This window comes from Bos mutus, chromosome 21 (genome assembly GCF_027580195.1).
Source record: "Bos mutus isolate GX-2022 chromosome 21, NWIPB_WYAK_1.1, whole genome shotgun sequence".
Taxonomy (NCBI): domain Eukaryota; kingdom Metazoa; phylum Chordata; class Mammalia; order Artiodactyla; family Bovidae; genus Bos; species Bos mutus.
Window position 1 is genome coordinate 23872364 of NC_091637.1, and position 19024 is coordinate 23891387.

A 19024-nucleotide genomic window follows, 5' to 3' on the forward strand; every position below is an offset into this window, starting at 1 on the left:
GAAAGCAAATAAAAACAGACAATTTAAATAAGATCTAGAGTCTCATAAAATAATACTGAAAGGCCTGAGGTTCTATTTAAAAAATTCTGCCATCATGAAGGTATGGCCAAGATGGTGGAGTAGGATGACCCTGAGCCCACCTACCGTGGGTACACCAAAATTATAACTATTTACAGAGCAACCGTGGATAAGAATGACCCAAAGACTAGCAAAAAGTTTTCCACAAGAAAAGATGTAAAGAAGGAACCACGGTGGGAGAAGTAGAAGGGGCAGAGACATGGTGTAGTCAAGATCATATCCCCAGCTAGACATCCACAAATGGGAGGATAATTACAATTGCAGAGATTCTACCCTAGGAGTAATGGAAACAGTGACAGACTTTGTTTTCTTAGGCCCCCAAATCACTACAAATGGTGACTTCTGCCATGAAATTAAAAGATACTTGCTCCTTGGAAGAAAAGCTATGATGAACCTCAGTTCAGTTCAGTTCAGTCGCTCAGTCATGTCCGACTCTTTGCAACCCCATGAATCGCAGCACGACAGGCCTCCCTGTCCATCACCAACTCCCGGAGTTCACTCAGACTCACGTCCATCGAGTCAGTGATGCCATCCAGCCATCTCATCCTCTGTCATCCCCTTCTCCTCCTGCCCCCAATCCCTCCCAGCATCAGAGTCTTTTCCAATGAGTCAACTCTTCGCATGAGGTGGCCAAAGTACTGGAGTTTCAGCTTTAGCACCATTCCTTCCAAAGAACACCCAGGATCTCCTTGCAGTCCAGGGGACTCTCAGGAGTCTTCTCCAACACCACAGTTCAAAAGCATCAATTCTTTGGCGCTCAGATTTCTTCATTGTCCAACTCTCACATCCATACATGACCACTGGAAAAACCATAGCCTTGACTAGACGGACCTTTGTTGGCAAAGTAATGTCTCTGCTTTTGAATATGCTATCTAGGTTGGTCATAACTTTTCTTCCAAGAAGTAAGCATCTTTTAATTTCATGGCTGCAGTCACCATTTGCAGTGATTCTGGAGCCCCAAAAAATAAAGTCTGACACTGTTTCCACTGTTTCCCCATCTATTTCCCATGAAGTGATGGGACTGGATGCCATGATCTTAGTTTTCTGAATGTTGAGTTTTAAGCCAACTTTTTCACTCTCCTCTTTCACCTTCATCAAGAGGCTTTTTAGTTCCTCTTCACTTTCTGCCATAAGGGTGGTGTCATCTGCATATCTGAGGTTATTGATATTTCTCCCGGCAATCTTGATTCCAACTTGTGCTTCTTCCAGCCCAGCGTTTCTCATGATGTACTCTGCATATTAGAAAGCAAAGATTTCATATTGCCAACTAAGGTCCATATAGTCAAAGCTATGATTTTTCTAGTAGTCATGTACATATGTGAGAGTTGGACCATAAAGAAGGCTGAGCACTGAAGAATTGATGCTTTTGAACTGTGGTGCTAGAGAAGACTCTTGAGAGAGTCCTTTGGACTGCAAGGAGATCAAACCAGTCAATCCTAAAGGAAATCAACCCTGAATATTCATTGGAAGGACTTTGGCCACCTGATGCAAAGAGCCAACTCAATGGACATGAGTTTGAGCAAACTCTAGGAGATAGTGAAGGACAGGGGAACCTGGTGTGCTGTAGTCCATGGGGTTGCAGAGAGTTGGACATGACTGAACAACTGAACAATGACAAAATATCCACAAAAAGTAGGTAAATGTTAAAAAGATATAAATACAAGTCAAAATTATTAAATGCGAAGTGAGGGGGAGTAGAAATGCAAGATTGTTAAAATGCATGCAAGCTTAAGAGGTTATCAACTTAATCATGTATATATACGCTGTTATATATAAATTTCAGCTGGTAAAGAATCCGCCTGCAATGTGGGAGACCTGGGTTCGATCCTGGGTTGGGAAGATCCCCTGGAGAAGGGAACAGCTACCCACTCCAGTATTCTTGCCTGGAGAATTCCATGGACTACATTCCACGGACTGTATAATCCATGGAGTTGCAAAGAGTCAGGCACAACTGAGTGATTTTCACATCACATATATAAACCTCAGGATAACAAAATCTATAATGAACACAAACACACAAAAAAGAAAAGGGACTTCAAAATAGATTTAAAGCAGAGACTGTAAAAGGAGATAAGTAAGGGCATAACAGAATGATAAAAGGATCAATCCAACAAGAAGATGCAACACACACACGTATACATATATATACGTTCATACATCAAATGAATAAAATGCATCAAAAAGAGTGAAATGCAACTAAACCAGTGCTGAGAGGAAAATACATAGCACTCACTGCATACGTTAGAAAAAAGGTCTCCAATCAATAATCTGCTTCCCTTAAGAATCTATAAAAAGAACAAAATAAATCCAAGCAAGTAAAAGGAAGGAAATAATAAAACAAGAGCAGAAATCAATGAAATTGAAAAAGCAAAACAACGGAAAAAATGAAATAACAACCTGGTTCTCTGAAAAGATCAATATAACTGACAAACCTCTAGTAAGACTGATAGAGAAAAAGGCTGAAGGTATGGAATTACCAGTAGCAAAAATCAACTCTATACACATAGAATAAGGGAACTGATAATGATTAAGAGAAGAATACTACATATAATTCTCCACACATAAATCTGATAACCCTAAATGAAATGGATTGATTCCTTAAAAAATCACAAACTAATGAAGTTCTCAAATGAGACATCTCCAAGCCCAGATGGTTTTACTGGAAAATTCTACTAAATGTCTAAAAAAGAATTAACATAAGTTTTATGTAATTTCTTCCAGAAAACAGAAGAGTGAGCACTTCCCAATTCATTTTATTAAAGCAGTATTACCTGATACTGAAATTAGACACAGTGCAAAAAATAAAGGCCAATATTTCATATAGAAACAAAAAATCCATGACAAACCATTAGCTGATTCACATCATACAGAAACCAACGTAACATTGTAAAGCAATTATCCCCCAAGTTTAAATATATTTTTAAAATAAAAATACATGGGATTAGAAAGGAAAGCATCTGTACTGAATATAGTCATCAAAATATCAAAATATTTATGATACAGTTTTGTTTTAAGTTAAGCAACGTGGGCTTCCCTGGTGGCTCAGTGGTAAAGAATCCGCCTACCAACGCAGGAGACATGGATTCTATCCCTAATCTAGGAGGATCCCACATGCCTCCGAGCAACTGAGCCCCTGTGCCACAACTATTGAGTCAGTGCTCCAGAGCCTGGGAGCTGCGACTACTGAAGTCTGAGCACCCTAGAGCCCGTGGTCCACAAGAGAAGCCACTTCAGTGCGAAGCTCATACATCGCAGCTAGAGAGTAGCCCCGGCTCGCCTCAACTAGAGAAAAGCCCGTGCACAGCAACAAAGACCCAGCACAGCCAAAAATAAATAAATAAATCATTTTAAAAATATTTTTTAAAAGTTACGCAGCGTGATAGAGAGGGCATGTGCTATTTGAATTGCATGGTCAGGAAGACGTTTCTGACAAAGTGGCCTTTAATCTGTGCTATGATCTAAACAACAATAAGGAAACACTTTGCAAAGATCTATCGGAAAGGCATGCTAGGCTGAGGGAACAGCTCTGGCAAAGGCCCAAAGGAAAGAAGACCTTAGCACATTAAAGGAGCAAAGAGGCCAGTGTGGCTCAATGGCAGCAGGAGAAGGAAGGGAGAGGCCAGGTTATGTGAGGCTTCACAGGCCAGAGGAGGAAGCTTGGGGTTTATACTAAACACAGCTGGATGTCACTGAAGCACTGAAGACTTGTAAGCAGTCTCCATTATTCACAGAATGACACGGTCTGAGCTACATTTTCAGAAGAGCATTCAGGTCACTGTGGGTCAATGGACTGTACCTGGTAGGAAGCTGCTAGGTTCCAAAGTTCTAGAAATCGGTGAGGAGGCTCCAGCAACCATGTGGGCAAGAGGTGACAGTCAGAGAAGGATAGTAGAAGCAGAGCCAGAAAGAGATAAATGGAAGAAGGGTGTATTTTGAAAATAAAACCAAGAGTTATTACCACTTTCTGATGAATTAGGGATGAGAGGAAGAAAGCAATCAAAGATGAATCTTGGTTTTGGCTTATTTTGCTTGAGCAGCTGAACACATGTTGGTACAACTGACTTAAATAGGAACCACCAACAGAAAAACAGGTTGGGGTAGAGAAAATTAAGAGTTCAGGTTTGAACATCTTAAGTCTGACAGCCTTTTAAACATCCAACAAGTGAGATGCTGTAGGCAGTTAGACTTAGAAGTCTGGTATTGGTCTGTGATCAGGAGGAGTATCTAGGCCAGAAACATAATTTAGAGAGTAATCAATGTTTAGATCGTTTATAAATCCGTGAGGCTGGATAAAACACCTTGGCAGAGTTCAAGGTTGAGAAAAAGAGGAGCTATTCCAAGCCAGAGCCCTGGGGCACTCCAGGATTTAGGGCTCAAGGGGGACGAGAAGGAGCCATTAAAGGAGATTTGAAGCAACAGCCATTGAAGCCAGAGGAAAACCACAGAAGCGTAGTAGGGCTTGTAAGCAGAGCACGGTACACTGGGTCAAAAGCTGCGGAGCGTCAGCTGGGGAAGTGACCCTCAGACTCAGCAACTTGGAGGTCACAACACCCAGACAAGGCAGTCTCTGCCCAAGAGCAAGGAGGAACACAGATTGAGATGAGGACGTACGACTCAGATATCAGGTGCATCAGTAGGGAGTACCCACGCTCTCCGGCCTGAAACAGCAGCAGCTTCTACCAGTGATGGATGATTTGATCTGGCAAAGCACCTGGTGATGTCAGTACTTGAGAAAGACTTAGCCAAATGCCGGGCAGAAAGACACTACCACCCGATGAGTGACAAAGTCAGAAGGGAGGACACTGGGCTCAGGAAGGTCACTGCGGCTGGTGCTGTGGTGATAACAAGTGGGGATGAGCCTGGGAATTGCAAGGGAAGAGCTCATAATAAAGGCATCTCACAGAAGAACTCAAACAGAATTGCAGCAATGTCTTCCCAATACCAACTGGATTCCTCCAGATTCTTTTCCCCAATTTAACACTTTCCCAGGTTTCTAGCGAAAAGTAAGGGCTTCCCTTATAGCTCAGTTGGTAAAGAATCTGCCTGCAACACAGGAGACCAAAATCTAGGTATTCTCACTTGGCTGATGTAGAATCTCCAGAATACATTCACCTATTATTTAGTTAAATAAAGTCGTGTATTGGTTCTGTTTATTGGCAGTTTCATTTTCTGGGTAAAGTATGACAACAATAGCAACCTCCAAATACGTAACATACACACACACACACCCCCCACTTAATTTGGGGAAATATAATTTATAGTCATTTTTTTAATAAAGTTGAAAAATTAATCTGAAACAAATAGTATATCCATACACACACAAAAAAATTTCTGCTTCTAAATGCATTTTTAATGAAATTCTAAGAGATAGCCTAAATTACATTTACTTTAGAGAAAAGGCATCAGTGGTAAGAAATGCTTGAATTATACTGCGTTCTTCAGAGATTAAAAAATTAAAACCAATTTAGTTTCAGCATCTACTCTAGCATCCCAAGTTAAAAATATATGGTTAACACATAGATCCAAGGATTAATTTATCAAGCAGTCTATGTGGAAAGGAGTAAGCAAGTTTCAGCTTAACACATTTTCTGATGCACCTACATAAAACACAAAGCATCATTATGGACTTTGCAAAGTGCATTTTTATCTTTCTCTCTAATGAGAAAATGAAACAAGAGACATTCACCGCCTCCCTAGAGATTCTCATAATTTACAAAGAATATCCTTCTCTATATTTACCCATAAATGGCCAGCCTGTGCACTTAGTCATTACAGAGAGAATGTCTTGGCCCCTTAGGACCACTCATCATTTTTCTGATTCAGGCATCAAAAGGGAAAGAGGGGGAAATTACCAAAAAAAAGCTTTTGTTAGGAGCTCCCCACACCCTATTGTGTTTCTAGGTCACGTGATAGAACACTGCTACGTAAGGGTAAAAACAAGGAAATTTAACATGAAGGGTCATCACCCCTCTTGTGTCCTCACTAGTTGGTTAGTTTGGGGCAAGAAGAACAAGAGGAAAGAATAAAATCAGGCTTTCATGGGATGGGGAACCAGGCTCCTAGAAGTGCAGAAAGGGAACAAATACAGCTATTAGAACAGTGTCCATGTCACAGTAAGCACAGATGTGGCCTAAGCATCCTGCAACCAAAAAAAATGCTGTCAAGAAAATTACTATGAAGTGAACATAATTAATACAAATCAATGAGTGGCGACATATAATTATTATGAGTTACATTTTTATTGGTCAGGCACACCACTTAACAAGAAACCACATGACCTTTCTAAGCTATTTGTGTATGTGTGTTAGTCACTCAGTCCGACTCTTTGCAACCCCATGGACTGTAGCCCACAAGGCTCCTCTGTCCATGTAATTCTCCAGGCAAGAATACTAGAGTGGGTTGCCATTCCCTTCTCAGGGAATCTTCCCCACCCAGGAATCAAACCCAGGTCTCCTGCATTGCAGGCAGATTTTTTACCATCTGAGCCACCAGGGAAGCCCAAGCTATTTTTATTTATCTCTAATAACTCAAACTGCATGCCTACCAGTAGAAGAGTAAACCTCTCTACTAAAAAAACCTTTTCAAGAGAAAGAAGTATTTAATTATGATCTTGGGACACTTGGGTTATAATCCCAAATGTTGAAGGAAAGGATTAATTAAATTTTGTTATTAGCTCAACTTGCACTCTTCTCATTTTAGTTGATTTCTTCCTCTTTCCTTTTAGTCTCCATGTGCTGCCAAAATGATACATAATCCCTGGGATTTAGAGTTCTTCATTCTCTGTAAAGTAAGGGGACTTTTTTTTTTCCTGCAGAGATAGGTAAGGTATCAAGAAAGCCAGAGCGCTTAACCAGGAAGTTATAAGTTATTTCACCTTTTCTATCATTAAGAAAAATCATCTCAATTTGTCAAGGTCTTGGTTCCCTAATTTATAAAAGACACACTTTATAATCTTTATCTTTCTCTGAAATACTTTAAGCGAATTACTTAACAATTTCAGAACTGAGATATATTAGATAAAAAGATAGAGATATAGTTAGTTATATACTTTCTTGAGATATAATTTATATACTATACAATTCACAACTTAAAGTCTATAATTCAATGGTTTTTCTTAGCATATTTACAGAGTTGTGTGATCATCCCAAGAAATTTTAGAATAGGAACATAGCTTCTAAGGGTTTCCCCGGTGGCTCAGTGGTAAAAAATCAGCCTGCCAATGCAGGAGACCTGGGTTCCATCCCAGGGTCAGGAAGATCCCCTGGAGGAGGAAATGGCAACCCACTCCAGTATTCTTGCCTGGGAAATCCCATGGACAGAGGAGCCTGAGGGGCTACAGTCCAAGGGGTTGCAGAGAGTCAGACATGACTGAGCATGCACGCATACAGCTTCTAAATCATCTAATTCACTATACAGATGGGTTAAATCATGTTTCCCAGGTCACAGATCTGGTCAGTGGCACAGCCAGGCCTGGATCCCTGGGAATTATTAAACCATTGACATCATCCCAGCCTCCCTTTCCCCAGCCCTGGGAAAGTTCTATGTGAATTAAAACCTGCTGTTAAAATGTTGCCTGGGAAGAACATCTGGCACTTTTTATGATCGTGCTCCCTCTTATTATATTAAGCCTGGTCTAATTTCTCCACCAAATCTGTCCCACTGCAAGATTTCTTAGAAAGACTTTCAGAACAGATAAAAACATATCCATATCTATTAAGCACTTTGACAAAATGTGATTTGCAAAGCCCAGAGAGAATCCGTGATGTCTTTCTTTTCAGATAAAGTCACAAAAAGATTTCGGTTCATGCAAAAAGACTAAATTAGACCCTTTGCTCATTTCCTTTTTTAATGGACTGATGAGTAGTTTAACTAAACGACCTTATCTTTAGCATATTATTTACCAATGTCAGTAACTTCCTGGGATTTCAACCATTCACTCTGGTTAGTGGTCAGAAACCAATTTCAATCCTCTTAGGGCTGTGTCCTGTTCATCTCTAAGGTTTGCTCCTGTGAAGTCTATTCTCAATAAAAGAATATCTTTCAAAAAATGTTAGTACCCTGCAGAGGATGAGATGGTTGGATGGCATCACCAACTCAATGGATGTGAATTTGAGCAAACTCTGGGAGGTGGTGAAGGACAGGGAAGCCTAGCAAGCTGCACTCCATGGGGTCGCAAAGAGGCAGACACGACTGAGCAACTGAGCTAAGAAAGCTCCTGTAGCAAGCCTAGCTAGCTAGTGATTAAGCTGACACTGCCCTGAACACAGAGGCAGTAGCCTCCAGGCTGCCCACCCTTCAGTACTGAGCTCAAGGCAGATTCACTAACTGCTCCCACCTTTTATTTTATTTTATTTTTACTTTCTGGCTGCATCGCATGTGGGATCTTAGTTCCCCTACCAGGGATCAAACCCACACCCCCTACTCTGGAAGTGCAGAGTCATAAACCTTATACCACCAGGGAAGTCCCTGCTCCCACCTTTAAATGCACCCACTTCTTAGGTTTCCATGATACTCCTCTCTCCTCCATTCTACTAGTTCTTCCCTTCTTGTGCTTCTCCACTCCCACACTTTCACTTATCCAATAAATATTTATTGAGTGGTCACTGCTTATCAAGTCCCGGCCTAAACACTGTCCCTAAATGTGGGTGCTCCCTACAGTCTATGAGTATAACTCACTGTGCATTTTTTGACTTCCATTTGCACTTATATTTTTAAATCTGCACTGAGGCTGGAAATCCCCCCAAGTCCATAGCTCCAATCTGGATCTCACCCACTAGCCCCCAGGCCAGAGTCATCTGAGTATCTCATGGATTTTTCAAAGTGCCCAAAGCCCACCTGCAGTGACCCCACCATCTTCCTGGTCACCTAATTGGCCCCTTATCCAGGATTCCTCATTACCCCAACAGTACCACCAACCTCCCAGCATCCCCAGCTGGAAACTGCACACCACCCAGTTTCTTCATGGAAGGGATGTGAGTGAGAGAACAGGTAGCACTTTCCAACATGAGACAGACAGAAAAGAATCCTCTAATTCCAACTGCTTTTCAGGGACCCCTGTGTGAAAGAGGCAAGATAAGACCTCACCAGAAATGTGAATTCTGAATGAAATTTGTCCAACAGACCCAGCAGTTCCGGTGTAGGGTTGATTTTACAATGTGAGTTCTGCCATGGCTGGGAGACTGAAATCTTAGAATATAAATTTGCTTGTCAACAGACATCCAGACACACATACACACACCAATCACATGCCAGCTTGCCTGTCTTCCTGTTTCCTCTGTTCAGAACTCCTATCCTTTCCACCCACACCCTCCACCACAATTCCTTCTCATATTTAATTTTCAAATGACGCGGCTCTTCCTCCGGGAAGTTCTCCCTGATGCCCCATCTTATTATCTGCCATCCACTGTGCGTGGAGGTGTGTCCAACACTATATGTTTACGTGTCTGTCTCAGAGTCTTCCCACAAAACAGACAGCTCTTAGAGAACAGGAGCCTGGTGCCCAGGCCCGGGCCGACACCGGGAAGACTACGCGGGAGGAAGGACGGCTGTAGACAGCCCAGCCCGGAGCTGCGGGCAGTCAGGCAGGCGGGGTCCATCTCCAGGCCGGGAGAGCCAAGTACACAGCATCCCCGGATCCACCGACGCCCGCGCCTGCCCCGGGGTGGCAGGACGTGCCCCGGGGTGGGGGGGTCTCCCAACCAAAAGGTGGGGGACTCGAGGGAGGCCCTGCAGGCCCTGCACTCTCTGTGGTCCTCCTCCCGGCGCGGGTCCGGGAATAGAGGCACGGAGCAGAGCCTCCAGGCCTCGGGACGCCCAGTCTCTGCTCGCCCGAGCCCCTGCGACCCGCCACCTCTGGTCTCCCCTCCCGAGAACCTCTCGGAATTTCAGTGGCTGGGGATGGAGCAGGGGGGCCGGGGGCTGGCAAGAAGGAGGCGCCAAGAAGCGGAGGAGAGCCGGCGGCCCCTCTCTCCACCCCCGAGCCCGCTTAGGCGGGAAGAAATCGAGCCCTAAAAGAGGCCCCTAAGGGCGCCGGAGCCTCAGAAGCCCCGGAGCCTCGAGGGGACCGCTGCTCCCCTAGCCCTCCTCCCTCCCTCCTCCTTGCGTCCCTACCTGGCTGGCTTTGTGGAACTGCTTTTTCAGCCCCGCCACCGACATCGCGACGGCGCAGCGGCCGAGACTGCTGGTCCCTGGACTCGGCCGGGCCACGCGGCCGCGATCCGCTGGAGGAGCGGGCGCCGGGGCCGGTCCCCGCGCGGCTGGGCTCCGCCGGGCCGGCCTCCCACGGCCACGGCCACGGCCACAGCCGCTGTCACACGCGCACACACGCGCGCACGCCGATGGCAACACTGCGTTCCAAAGCCCCTACGCAGCCCATTGGCCAAGCCGCGGAGATATGCAAATAAGGCCGCTGGGGCCGCCCACGCTTCATTGTTGCGTGGAGACCCGGGAGTACTGGAGCTGCGGAGAAAATGGGCCTGCGAAGCTGGGCTGCATGGGGATGTCCCCGGGTCCGGAGAGCAGAGCCATACAGGACTGTCTGCAGGGCGTGGGACCGGATGCATCTGCCATAGGACTGCCCTGGATGGGACAGAGGAATCACCTCTCTATGCTTCTGGGCAATATCGCCGCCCTCAGGGGCATTTTTGGTAGGTTTCTGTTTTTAAAAACGGACGCCTTCATAATACAGGCTTCCCTGGTGGCTCAGATGGTAAAGAATCTGTCTGCAATGCCGGAGCCCCGTAATACGCCTTGTTGTTCAGTCGCTCAGTTGTGTCCGGCTGAAGCACATCAGGCTTCCCTGTCCTTCGCCATCTCCCGGAGCCTGCTCAAACTCATGTCTGTTAAATCGGTGATGTCATCCAACCAACTCGTCCTCTGTCGTCCCCTTCTCCTCCTGCCTTCAATCTTTCCCAGTATCAGGGTCTTTGCTAATGTGCTCTTCCTATCAGGCGGCCAAAGTATCCGTCCTTCCAATGAATATTCAGGATTGATTTCCTTTAGGATTGACTGGTTTGATCTCCTTGCAGTCCAAGTGGTCCACTGGAGAAGGGAATGGCAAACCACTGCAGCATTCTTCCCTTAAAACCCCAGGAACAGTAAAAAACTTAAGGGGAGAGAAAGGTAACAGAACACAGAATCTGTAATAGGAGGAATTGGTCTGTGGGCGGCACATCTGGTTTCTTCTCAACCCCACCGGATGCTCTTTCTGGGTGCAATCGGGCACTCTAGGAGCCCAAGGGTTACTGGGTAATTTATTAAATAAGATGCTGCCTCCATACAGCACTTACCCACTGTCAACTATATTAAGAGCAACTGTCTCCAAGGAGCCTTAAAGGAAGCTCTCTGTATCCAGGGGAACTCACCCCAGGAGGAGACCAGCTCCCTCGGTAAGTCTTGCCATGTCAGCTACAGGGCACCCTTTTGCATGGAGGTCATAGCACCCATGTGCATGGAGGCCTAGCCAGGGATCTGAAGCATCCCATTGACCTTCAAATCAGAGCTGCACCCAACAGGCCAGCATCTGAGCTGGAAGCTGGCCTCCAAAGGTCCCTGAATTAGTTACTCAGTCATGTCTGACTCTTTGTGACCCCATGGACTGTAGCCCTCCAGGCTCCACCATCCATGGGAATTCTCCAGGCAAAAATACTGGAATGGGTTGTCATGCCCTCCTCCAGGGGATCTTCCCAATCCAGGGATAGAACCCAGGTATCCCACATTGCAGGCAGATTCTTTACCATCTGAGCCCCCAGGGAAACCCCCAAAGGTCGCTAGGGCCCCCAAGACCTAGAAACCACTTTTAGCAAAACCTAACACTGAAAGAAACAAGCATATTCCTCCTCCAGTCTCCACCTAAAAGAAAGAAGCTCCTCCTTCTGCACCTTCAACAGATCCCATCTGCAATGACAAGTTCAGTTCAGTTCAGTTCAGTTGCTCAGTTGTGTCTGACTCTTTGCGACCCCAGCACACCAGGCTTCCCTGTCCTTCACCAACTCCTGGAACTTGCTCAAACTCATGTCCATGAAGTCGGTGATGCCATCCAACCATCTCATCCTCTGTCATCCCCTTCTCCTCCTGCCTTCAATCTTTCCCAGCATCAGGGTCTTTTCCAAGGAGTCAGTTCTTCGCATCAGGTGGCCAGGTGGTATTGGAGTTTCAGCTTCAGCATCAGTCCTTCCAATGAACGTTCAGGACTGATTTCCTTTAGGATGGACTGGTTTGATCTCCTTGCAGTCCAAGGGACTCTCAGAGCCCCGGTTTACACCTGTTCCCTGGCATCCACTCCTGATATCTGCATTTCTCCAGGATAAAAGTCACACAGCCTCTCCTTTGACATTAGCTCCCAACTCCCTTATTCCTGAGGTCATCCTAGTGAGGATCGGCTAGTATCTACGTCTCCCTGTGCCTAAGTTCCCTCACTTTCCCTTTGGAGGGTGGGAATAGGAGCATTCTTCCTCGGATAGGGGAGGTAATGAAGGAACCTAGTGAAGGAGATAAAGGCAGCCATCCAGAGGGTTAATTAGCATGACTTGCGCAAGTGCTTGAATGACCTACATACAGCTGACACCAGCCACAGATAGGTAACTGACAGGTGTGAGGACTGTAACAGCTAGGTCCCAAGAGTATAGCAAGATGACCTGTTCATACGACTGGCTGACTGCCACTCAACAGCAGGCTCTGCTCCAGGGGAACTGCTACTAATAATGCAAGGGCAACTAGGGGCCAGGGCCACCTGGAAGAGGCTCATCCGCCTTCTTGCGCTGTGTCCAGGAGTCATTTAAATAAAACAGGTTTGAAGTAATTTCTCCTTAAGTCAGTCTCCTTACTTTCTCCTTAAGTCTCCTTAAGTCTTCCGCCCTCGGGAAGGGGAGGGGGAGGGGTTTGAATATTTTATTAATAAAACTTTTTAACCTTTTTCCCTTGGTTAACAGCACATTCCAGTTCAGTTAATTTCAGTAATTGATCTCTTAATTTTATCAAGTGTAGAACTGTCATCATAGTCTCATCATTTCTTAACTTCAGAATCATTCATATACATTTTTCCTTCGTATAAGCATTTGCGACTTTTCTTAATTTTTTCTGTGATAATTCTCAGAAACTTGCCAGTTTTATTGGTTGTTTAAAACAACCAATATAAACTTGAGTTTATTCATCATTGCTATGGCTTTTTTTCTCTCGTTAATTTATGTCTTTATTAAACATTCCTTCCTTCTGTTTTGTTCAGGGGATTGAAGTTATTCACAGTAGAAACTGACCCTAGACAGGAAGAAGAATGTACTGGAGAAGGATATCACGCAGCCCAGCTGTTCAGAGGTTGTAGGGAACCAGGTGGGGGGATGAGCAGAAACTAGGAATCTGAGTGGTCAGATGCCCAGCTTGTTGTGATGTGCTGGTTGTACCACATGTTCAGGCTTCGGCTACCAGAATGACCACTAAGCTGCTTATTTCTTTTAGGCACTCATGCCAGGTTCAAAGTTCTAGTTCCAAGGAGCAGCATCTGATCAACTAAGTCTAGATGTTCTGCCCCAGCTCTCCAGGTCTAAGACCAACATCATGGTGGATTGCCCTGATAGGAGAAGAAGCTTCAGAAGCTAGGCAGCCAAAAACAATTGCCTACAAACAAAACACAAATGCCCACTAATGTTAATCTAGGGATCCCTTCATTCCTTCAGTTGAATGTATTTTATTTATTTGTTATAGTTTCTGGTTTTATAGTCGGCATATGTAAAGCTATGAATTTTCCCCCTCGATATGGCTTTGGTTTCACAGTTTTCATTATATAATATAGCTCTTCTGCTTGTGTTCTAAATAAATTTGTAATTGCAGTTACAAAGAGGAAATTACCATTTGATCCAAATTTTTAAAAACCTTTTCTAGGTGGTTTGATTTTTCTTATTCATGGTGTATGAAATTTGAGACTTGTGGTACTATTGTCAAACATGTCTTTAAAGTTCTTTTCTTTCAACATAGTCTATTATGTTACCTTTTATAAATGTACCACAGAGGTTAGAAATAATGTGTATTCTCGGTTTCTAGGGTATAGTTTTTAAGTTCATGGGTAGAGGAAGCATGTGTTCTACTGAAGTTCCTAGTTTAGAGGGAGATGTCAAAGTCCCACGAACTGGAGTCATGTTGGCCAATTCACGGTTTGCCTTTTACATCACCATCAACCCTCCAGGGCCCAAAGGCCCATAGCTCCTCAACCTGCTTAGAGGAAGAGAATACAGATGTCTGGGGCTATTTGACAGGGTTGTCTGCATGGAATGAAACCAATGGGAGAGTCTTGAGGCACAAACAAGCATCACCTTAATTTGGGCTCTTGATGATCTTCAAGGTCCATGACAAAGAGGGATGCTCTCATGGCACTCTGGACAGATGGCCCATGTTTTGCCAGAGGTTTGGGTGTTCTCCTGTGTTCCTTTCCTTATAGTACTTGGCTCCCTCTTCCCCTTTCCCTTCCCTGGTCCACAGAGAACAATGCTGGTGTGCATTCACATCTCTCTTGTCTTGTGGTCAGGCCAGCTTGTCAATTAGGCAGTCCTCATGCCTGGCCGGGCCATGAATGACACATCTGTCTGTGTGGGCAGGAGCAGAAGAGCCTTGGGCAGGGGATTGACAGGAAAGGAAGCTTACAGATTAGCATCTCCAAATATTATTCCATCGTGCATGTTATCTGTCCCTGCCTCCCTTCAAATAGCTCCTTTGGGACTTCTCTAGTGGCCCAGCGGCTAGGACTCTGCACTCCCAATGCAGAGAGCCCAGGTTCAATCTCTGGTCAGAGAACTAGATCCCACATGCCACAACTAAAGACCTGGCACAGCCAAATAAATAACTTTAAAAAAAAATAGCTCCTTTTATCACTAGTATCTATTTGTTTCAAAGATTTTCTCTGCTTTTTCTTCTTTATTTTTGGAAGCTATATACTCAATTTTTACCCACTAGTGGTTACCATTGTTCTATAAAATATTTGACCTTATATTCTCTATCAGCATCAATAATTAAACATTTAGGGAAGCCATAGCATGACTAGAATGAGCAGTGGCCAGGGCACCTGGACTAGGGTCATCTCGTCACCTCCGTCAACTTAAACCAGCTCACACTCTAGCCCCAGCCAGCTGAGAAGCTTCCACCAGAGACCAGACTGAGTCCACTTTCCTTTGTCTGAAGTAGAAAATGAACCAGTTTGAGACTAGGATGCAGGGTGTTGAGTTTTAAGTAAGGGAGGAAAGATGGAGAGAAGAAGACAACTTAAACAGAAATTCTAAGATAAAAGAATAATGAAATTATTTTAAATTCAAAACAAAAGTTTTCACAAGTATAGATGTTCTGTGACACAGTAACACCTACAATTTGAAGCTATCAGAAAGTAAAAAGGCAGGGAACTTCCCTTGTAGTCCAGTGGTTAAGATTTCGCCTCCCAGTGCAGGGGGTGTGGGTTTGATCCCTAGTTGGGGAGTTGAGATCCTACATGCCTTGTGGCCAAAAGACCAAAACATAAAACAGAAACAATATTATAACTAATTCAGTAAAGACTTTAATATTGGTTCACATAAAAAATATCTTTAAAAAAAGAAGGAAATTTTACCTTGGGAATCACCACTGAAGCAACTGCTCTTAATATTTTGGCATGTTTTTCTTTCACAGCCTTTTTCTATGCAAAATTTAAACAGCAGGATCGTGACTATGCATACTACTTTATTTTCTTCTTTATTCTCTTAATTATGTGAGCATTTCTACACTGTCTAGTCTTCACACACATTATTCTCATGACAACTTAATAACCAATTATGTAGACATGTCAAATTATATTTGATCGTTTTCCATTACTACTCATTTAAAGGATTTTCCCCCAAATTTTTCATCACTTAAATAATGCTACATGAAACGTCTTTTTCCATATTAGAACTTCTTTCTATTTAGGAATAGTTCCTTAGAACGGATCCCCAGATGTGAAGTTAGTGCATCAAAGACTTGAACAGTTCTAAATGCAAATTGCCATTTCTGGAGCATAGTTATAATTGCTCCCACTGCCCATGGTCATTAGAGAACAGTATTATAAAAAGTCAGGGAGTGTCAAAGAGACATAGATCTATGTCTACCATTTTTCTTGAATTCCATGACATGAATCCTGTGGCATGATATAAGCTTCAGACTGCAGTTCTTGGCTGTCTTTGGAGAGCTGAGTTCAAACACATCAGTCTTGAATAATCCTAAAGTGTTACTTTAACCATGGCCTCTCAATTTCCAACTTTACTCTCTTTTTTCTTCCCTGAAAAAAAAAAGCTTTCACCCAGACTCTGTTCTGGAGAGGCACTGTGGGTTACTCGTGCATAAAAGGGTGGAGCTCTGGCCCATGAAATGCATTGGTACAATATGCCAAGTATTTAGCTAAACTTGACCCAGAGGCATTCCTTCTCCCAGTTTAATATCTCCACATACCTGCTTGCAGCAGAAAGTTGAGAGCATGGCTATCATTTTGCTTTCCTTGTAACTCTGTAGGCCTTCACTGTGCACATGTGGGAAAGACATGTGCCCATCAATGAGGTAACAGAGCAGATATGATGAATCCCAGATGTTCACCACAGCAATTTGCCTTGTGCAAGACCACAACTGGGAACAAATGTATAGATTTTCTTCACTTATTGTTTTACATGAAGCTGATGGAAAATCAATTGATCAGTTCAAGAAAAAACCAGAGAAATCTTTCCATTTTAAAATGGAGAGGAAAAGCACTGAAGCATTCTTGTGTGTTTCAAAATGAGGACTGGGTGAAGGGCTACGATCAACAAAGTGACAGTAAATATAATTAACTGGTGAATTAATCCATTTCATGGTTATACACAATACATGACTCCATTATTCTATACTCTAAAAACATTCAGTTAAGCATTCTAGGTCATCAGATCAGATCAGTCACTCAGTCGTGTCCGACTCTTTGCGACCCCATGAATCGCAGCACACCAGGCCTCCCTGTCCATCACCAACTCCCGGAGTTCACTCAGACTCACGTCCATCGAGTCAGTGATGCCATCCAGCCATCTCATCCTCTGTCGTCCCCTTCTCCTCCTGCCCCCAATCCCTCCCAGCATCAGAGTCTTTTCCAATGAGTCAACACTTCGCATGAGGTGGCCGAAGTGTTGGAGTTTCAGCACCAGCATCATTCCTTCCAAAGAAATCCCAGGGCTGATCTCCTTCAGAATGGACTGGTTGGATCTCCTTGCAGTCCAAGGGACTCTCTAGAGTCTTCTCCAACACCACAGTTCAAAAGCATCAAGTCTTCGGCGCTCAGCCTTCACAGTCCAACTCTCACGTCCATACATGACCACAGGAAAAACCTTAGCCTTGACTAGACGAACCTTTGTTGGCAAAGTAATGTCTCTGCTTTTGAATATGCTATCTAGGTTGGTCATAACTTTCCTTCCAAGGAGTAAGCGTCTTTTAATTTCATGGCTGCAGTCACCATCTGCAGTGATTTTGGAGCCCCAAAAAATAAAGTCTGACACTGTTTCCACTGTTTCCCTATCTATTTCCCATGAAGTGGTGGGACTGGATGCCATGGTCTTAGTTTTCTGAATGTTGAGCTTTAAGCCAACTTTTTCACTCTCCTCTTTCACCTTCATCAAGAGGCTTTTTAATTCCTCTTTACTTTCTGCCATAAGGGTGGTGTCATCTGCATGTCTGAGGTTATTGATATTTCTCCCAGCAATCTTGATTCCAGCTTGTGTTTCTTCCAGTCCAGCGTTTCTCATGATGTACTCTGCATATAAGTTAAATAAACAGGGTGACAATATACAGCCTTGATGTACTCCTTTTCCTTTTTGGAACCAGTCTGTTGTTCCATGGCCAGTTCTAACTGTTGCTTCCTGACCTGCATACAAATTTCTCAAGAGGCAGATCAGGTGGTCTGGTATTCCTATCTCTTTCAGAATTGTCCACAGTTTATTGTGATCCACACAGTCAAAGGCTTTGGCATAGTCAATAAAGCAGAAATAGCTGTTTTTCTGGAACTCTCTTGCTTTTTCCATGATCCAGCGGATGTTGGCAATTTAATCTCTGGTTCCTCTGCCTTTTCTAAAACCAGCTTGAACATCAGGAAGTTCACGGTTCGCATATTGCTGAAGCCTGGCTTGGAGAATTTTGAGCATTACTTTACTAGCACGTGCTGCTGCTGCTGCTGCTGCTAAGTCGCTTCAGTCGTGTCCGACTCTGTGCGACCCCACAGACGGCAGCCCACCAGGCTCCGCCGTCCCTGGGATTCTCCAAGGCAAGAACACTAGCATGTGAGATGAGTGCAATTGTGTGGTAGTTTGAGCATTCTTTGGCATTGCCTTTCTTTGGGATTGGAATGAAAACTGACCTTTTCCAGTCCTGTGGCCACTGCTGAGTTTTCCAAATTTGCTGGCATATTGAGTGCAGCACTTTCACAGCATCATCTTTCAGGATTTGGAATAGCTCCACTGGAATTCTATCACCTCCACTAGCTTCGTTCTAGGTCATGGTGAAATTCTAATTAGTCTTTGTTAATTGCATAGTGCAGTTTTCATTTTCACATTTTACCCCACAAGATTTATTTTGAAATAAATGCCAGAGATGAGCAATTAGTGAGCGGTGCCCTGATGGCTTTTGTAAACTACTGCTGCCACCTTGTGGTACTTCTGAAAAGTGGGAGAGATGAACATTGAGGAACTGTAAGTTTATCTAATGGTGGTTAGTTGTAGGTCATTTACTTATATTTCAGTTTTTTAAGAGCACACTAACACCTCTAGTCTTGTCACAGCAGCTCATCTGAATGGTGCTGAGTGAAAAAAATCTTGCTGGAGTTTGGAAACCTTGAGATTCTGGGTCACTTCTGGGACTTTGGCTAATCAAGGGTTGCTTCACAGTTCTTATTGTGTAAGAAGCTCAAGAAGGGCTGCTCTGTCGCTAAGACATTATCCAGAGAGGAAGC

General features: G+C 44.0%; 1 protein-coding gene across 10 annotated transcripts in view; it reads right to left on the reverse strand.

Moving 5' to 3' along the window:
* The window catches only part of SH3GL3 (SH3 domain containing GRB2 like 3, endophilin A3), a 118370-nt gene extending 107790 nt beyond the window's left edge, over positions 1-10580 (reverse strand). Inside the window, exons 1-2 of one of the 10 annotated variants that reach the window (XM_070358398.1) lie at positions 10189-10553; positions 1168-1310 (exon numbers count right to left, since the gene is read on the reverse strand). In XM_070358398.1, the coding sequence (XP_070214499.1) occupies positions 1168-1302 (135 nt within the window). In that variant the 5' untranslated portion in view covers positions 1303-1310; positions 10189-10553. Of the gene's footprint in view, positions 1-1167; positions 1311-10188 lie in introns of all 10 variants that reach the window. The other 9 variants (XM_070358391.1, XM_070358387.1, XM_070358388.1 and 6 more) reach the window with 9 other exon arrangements.
* Positions 10581-19024: the final 8444 nt, after the last annotated feature.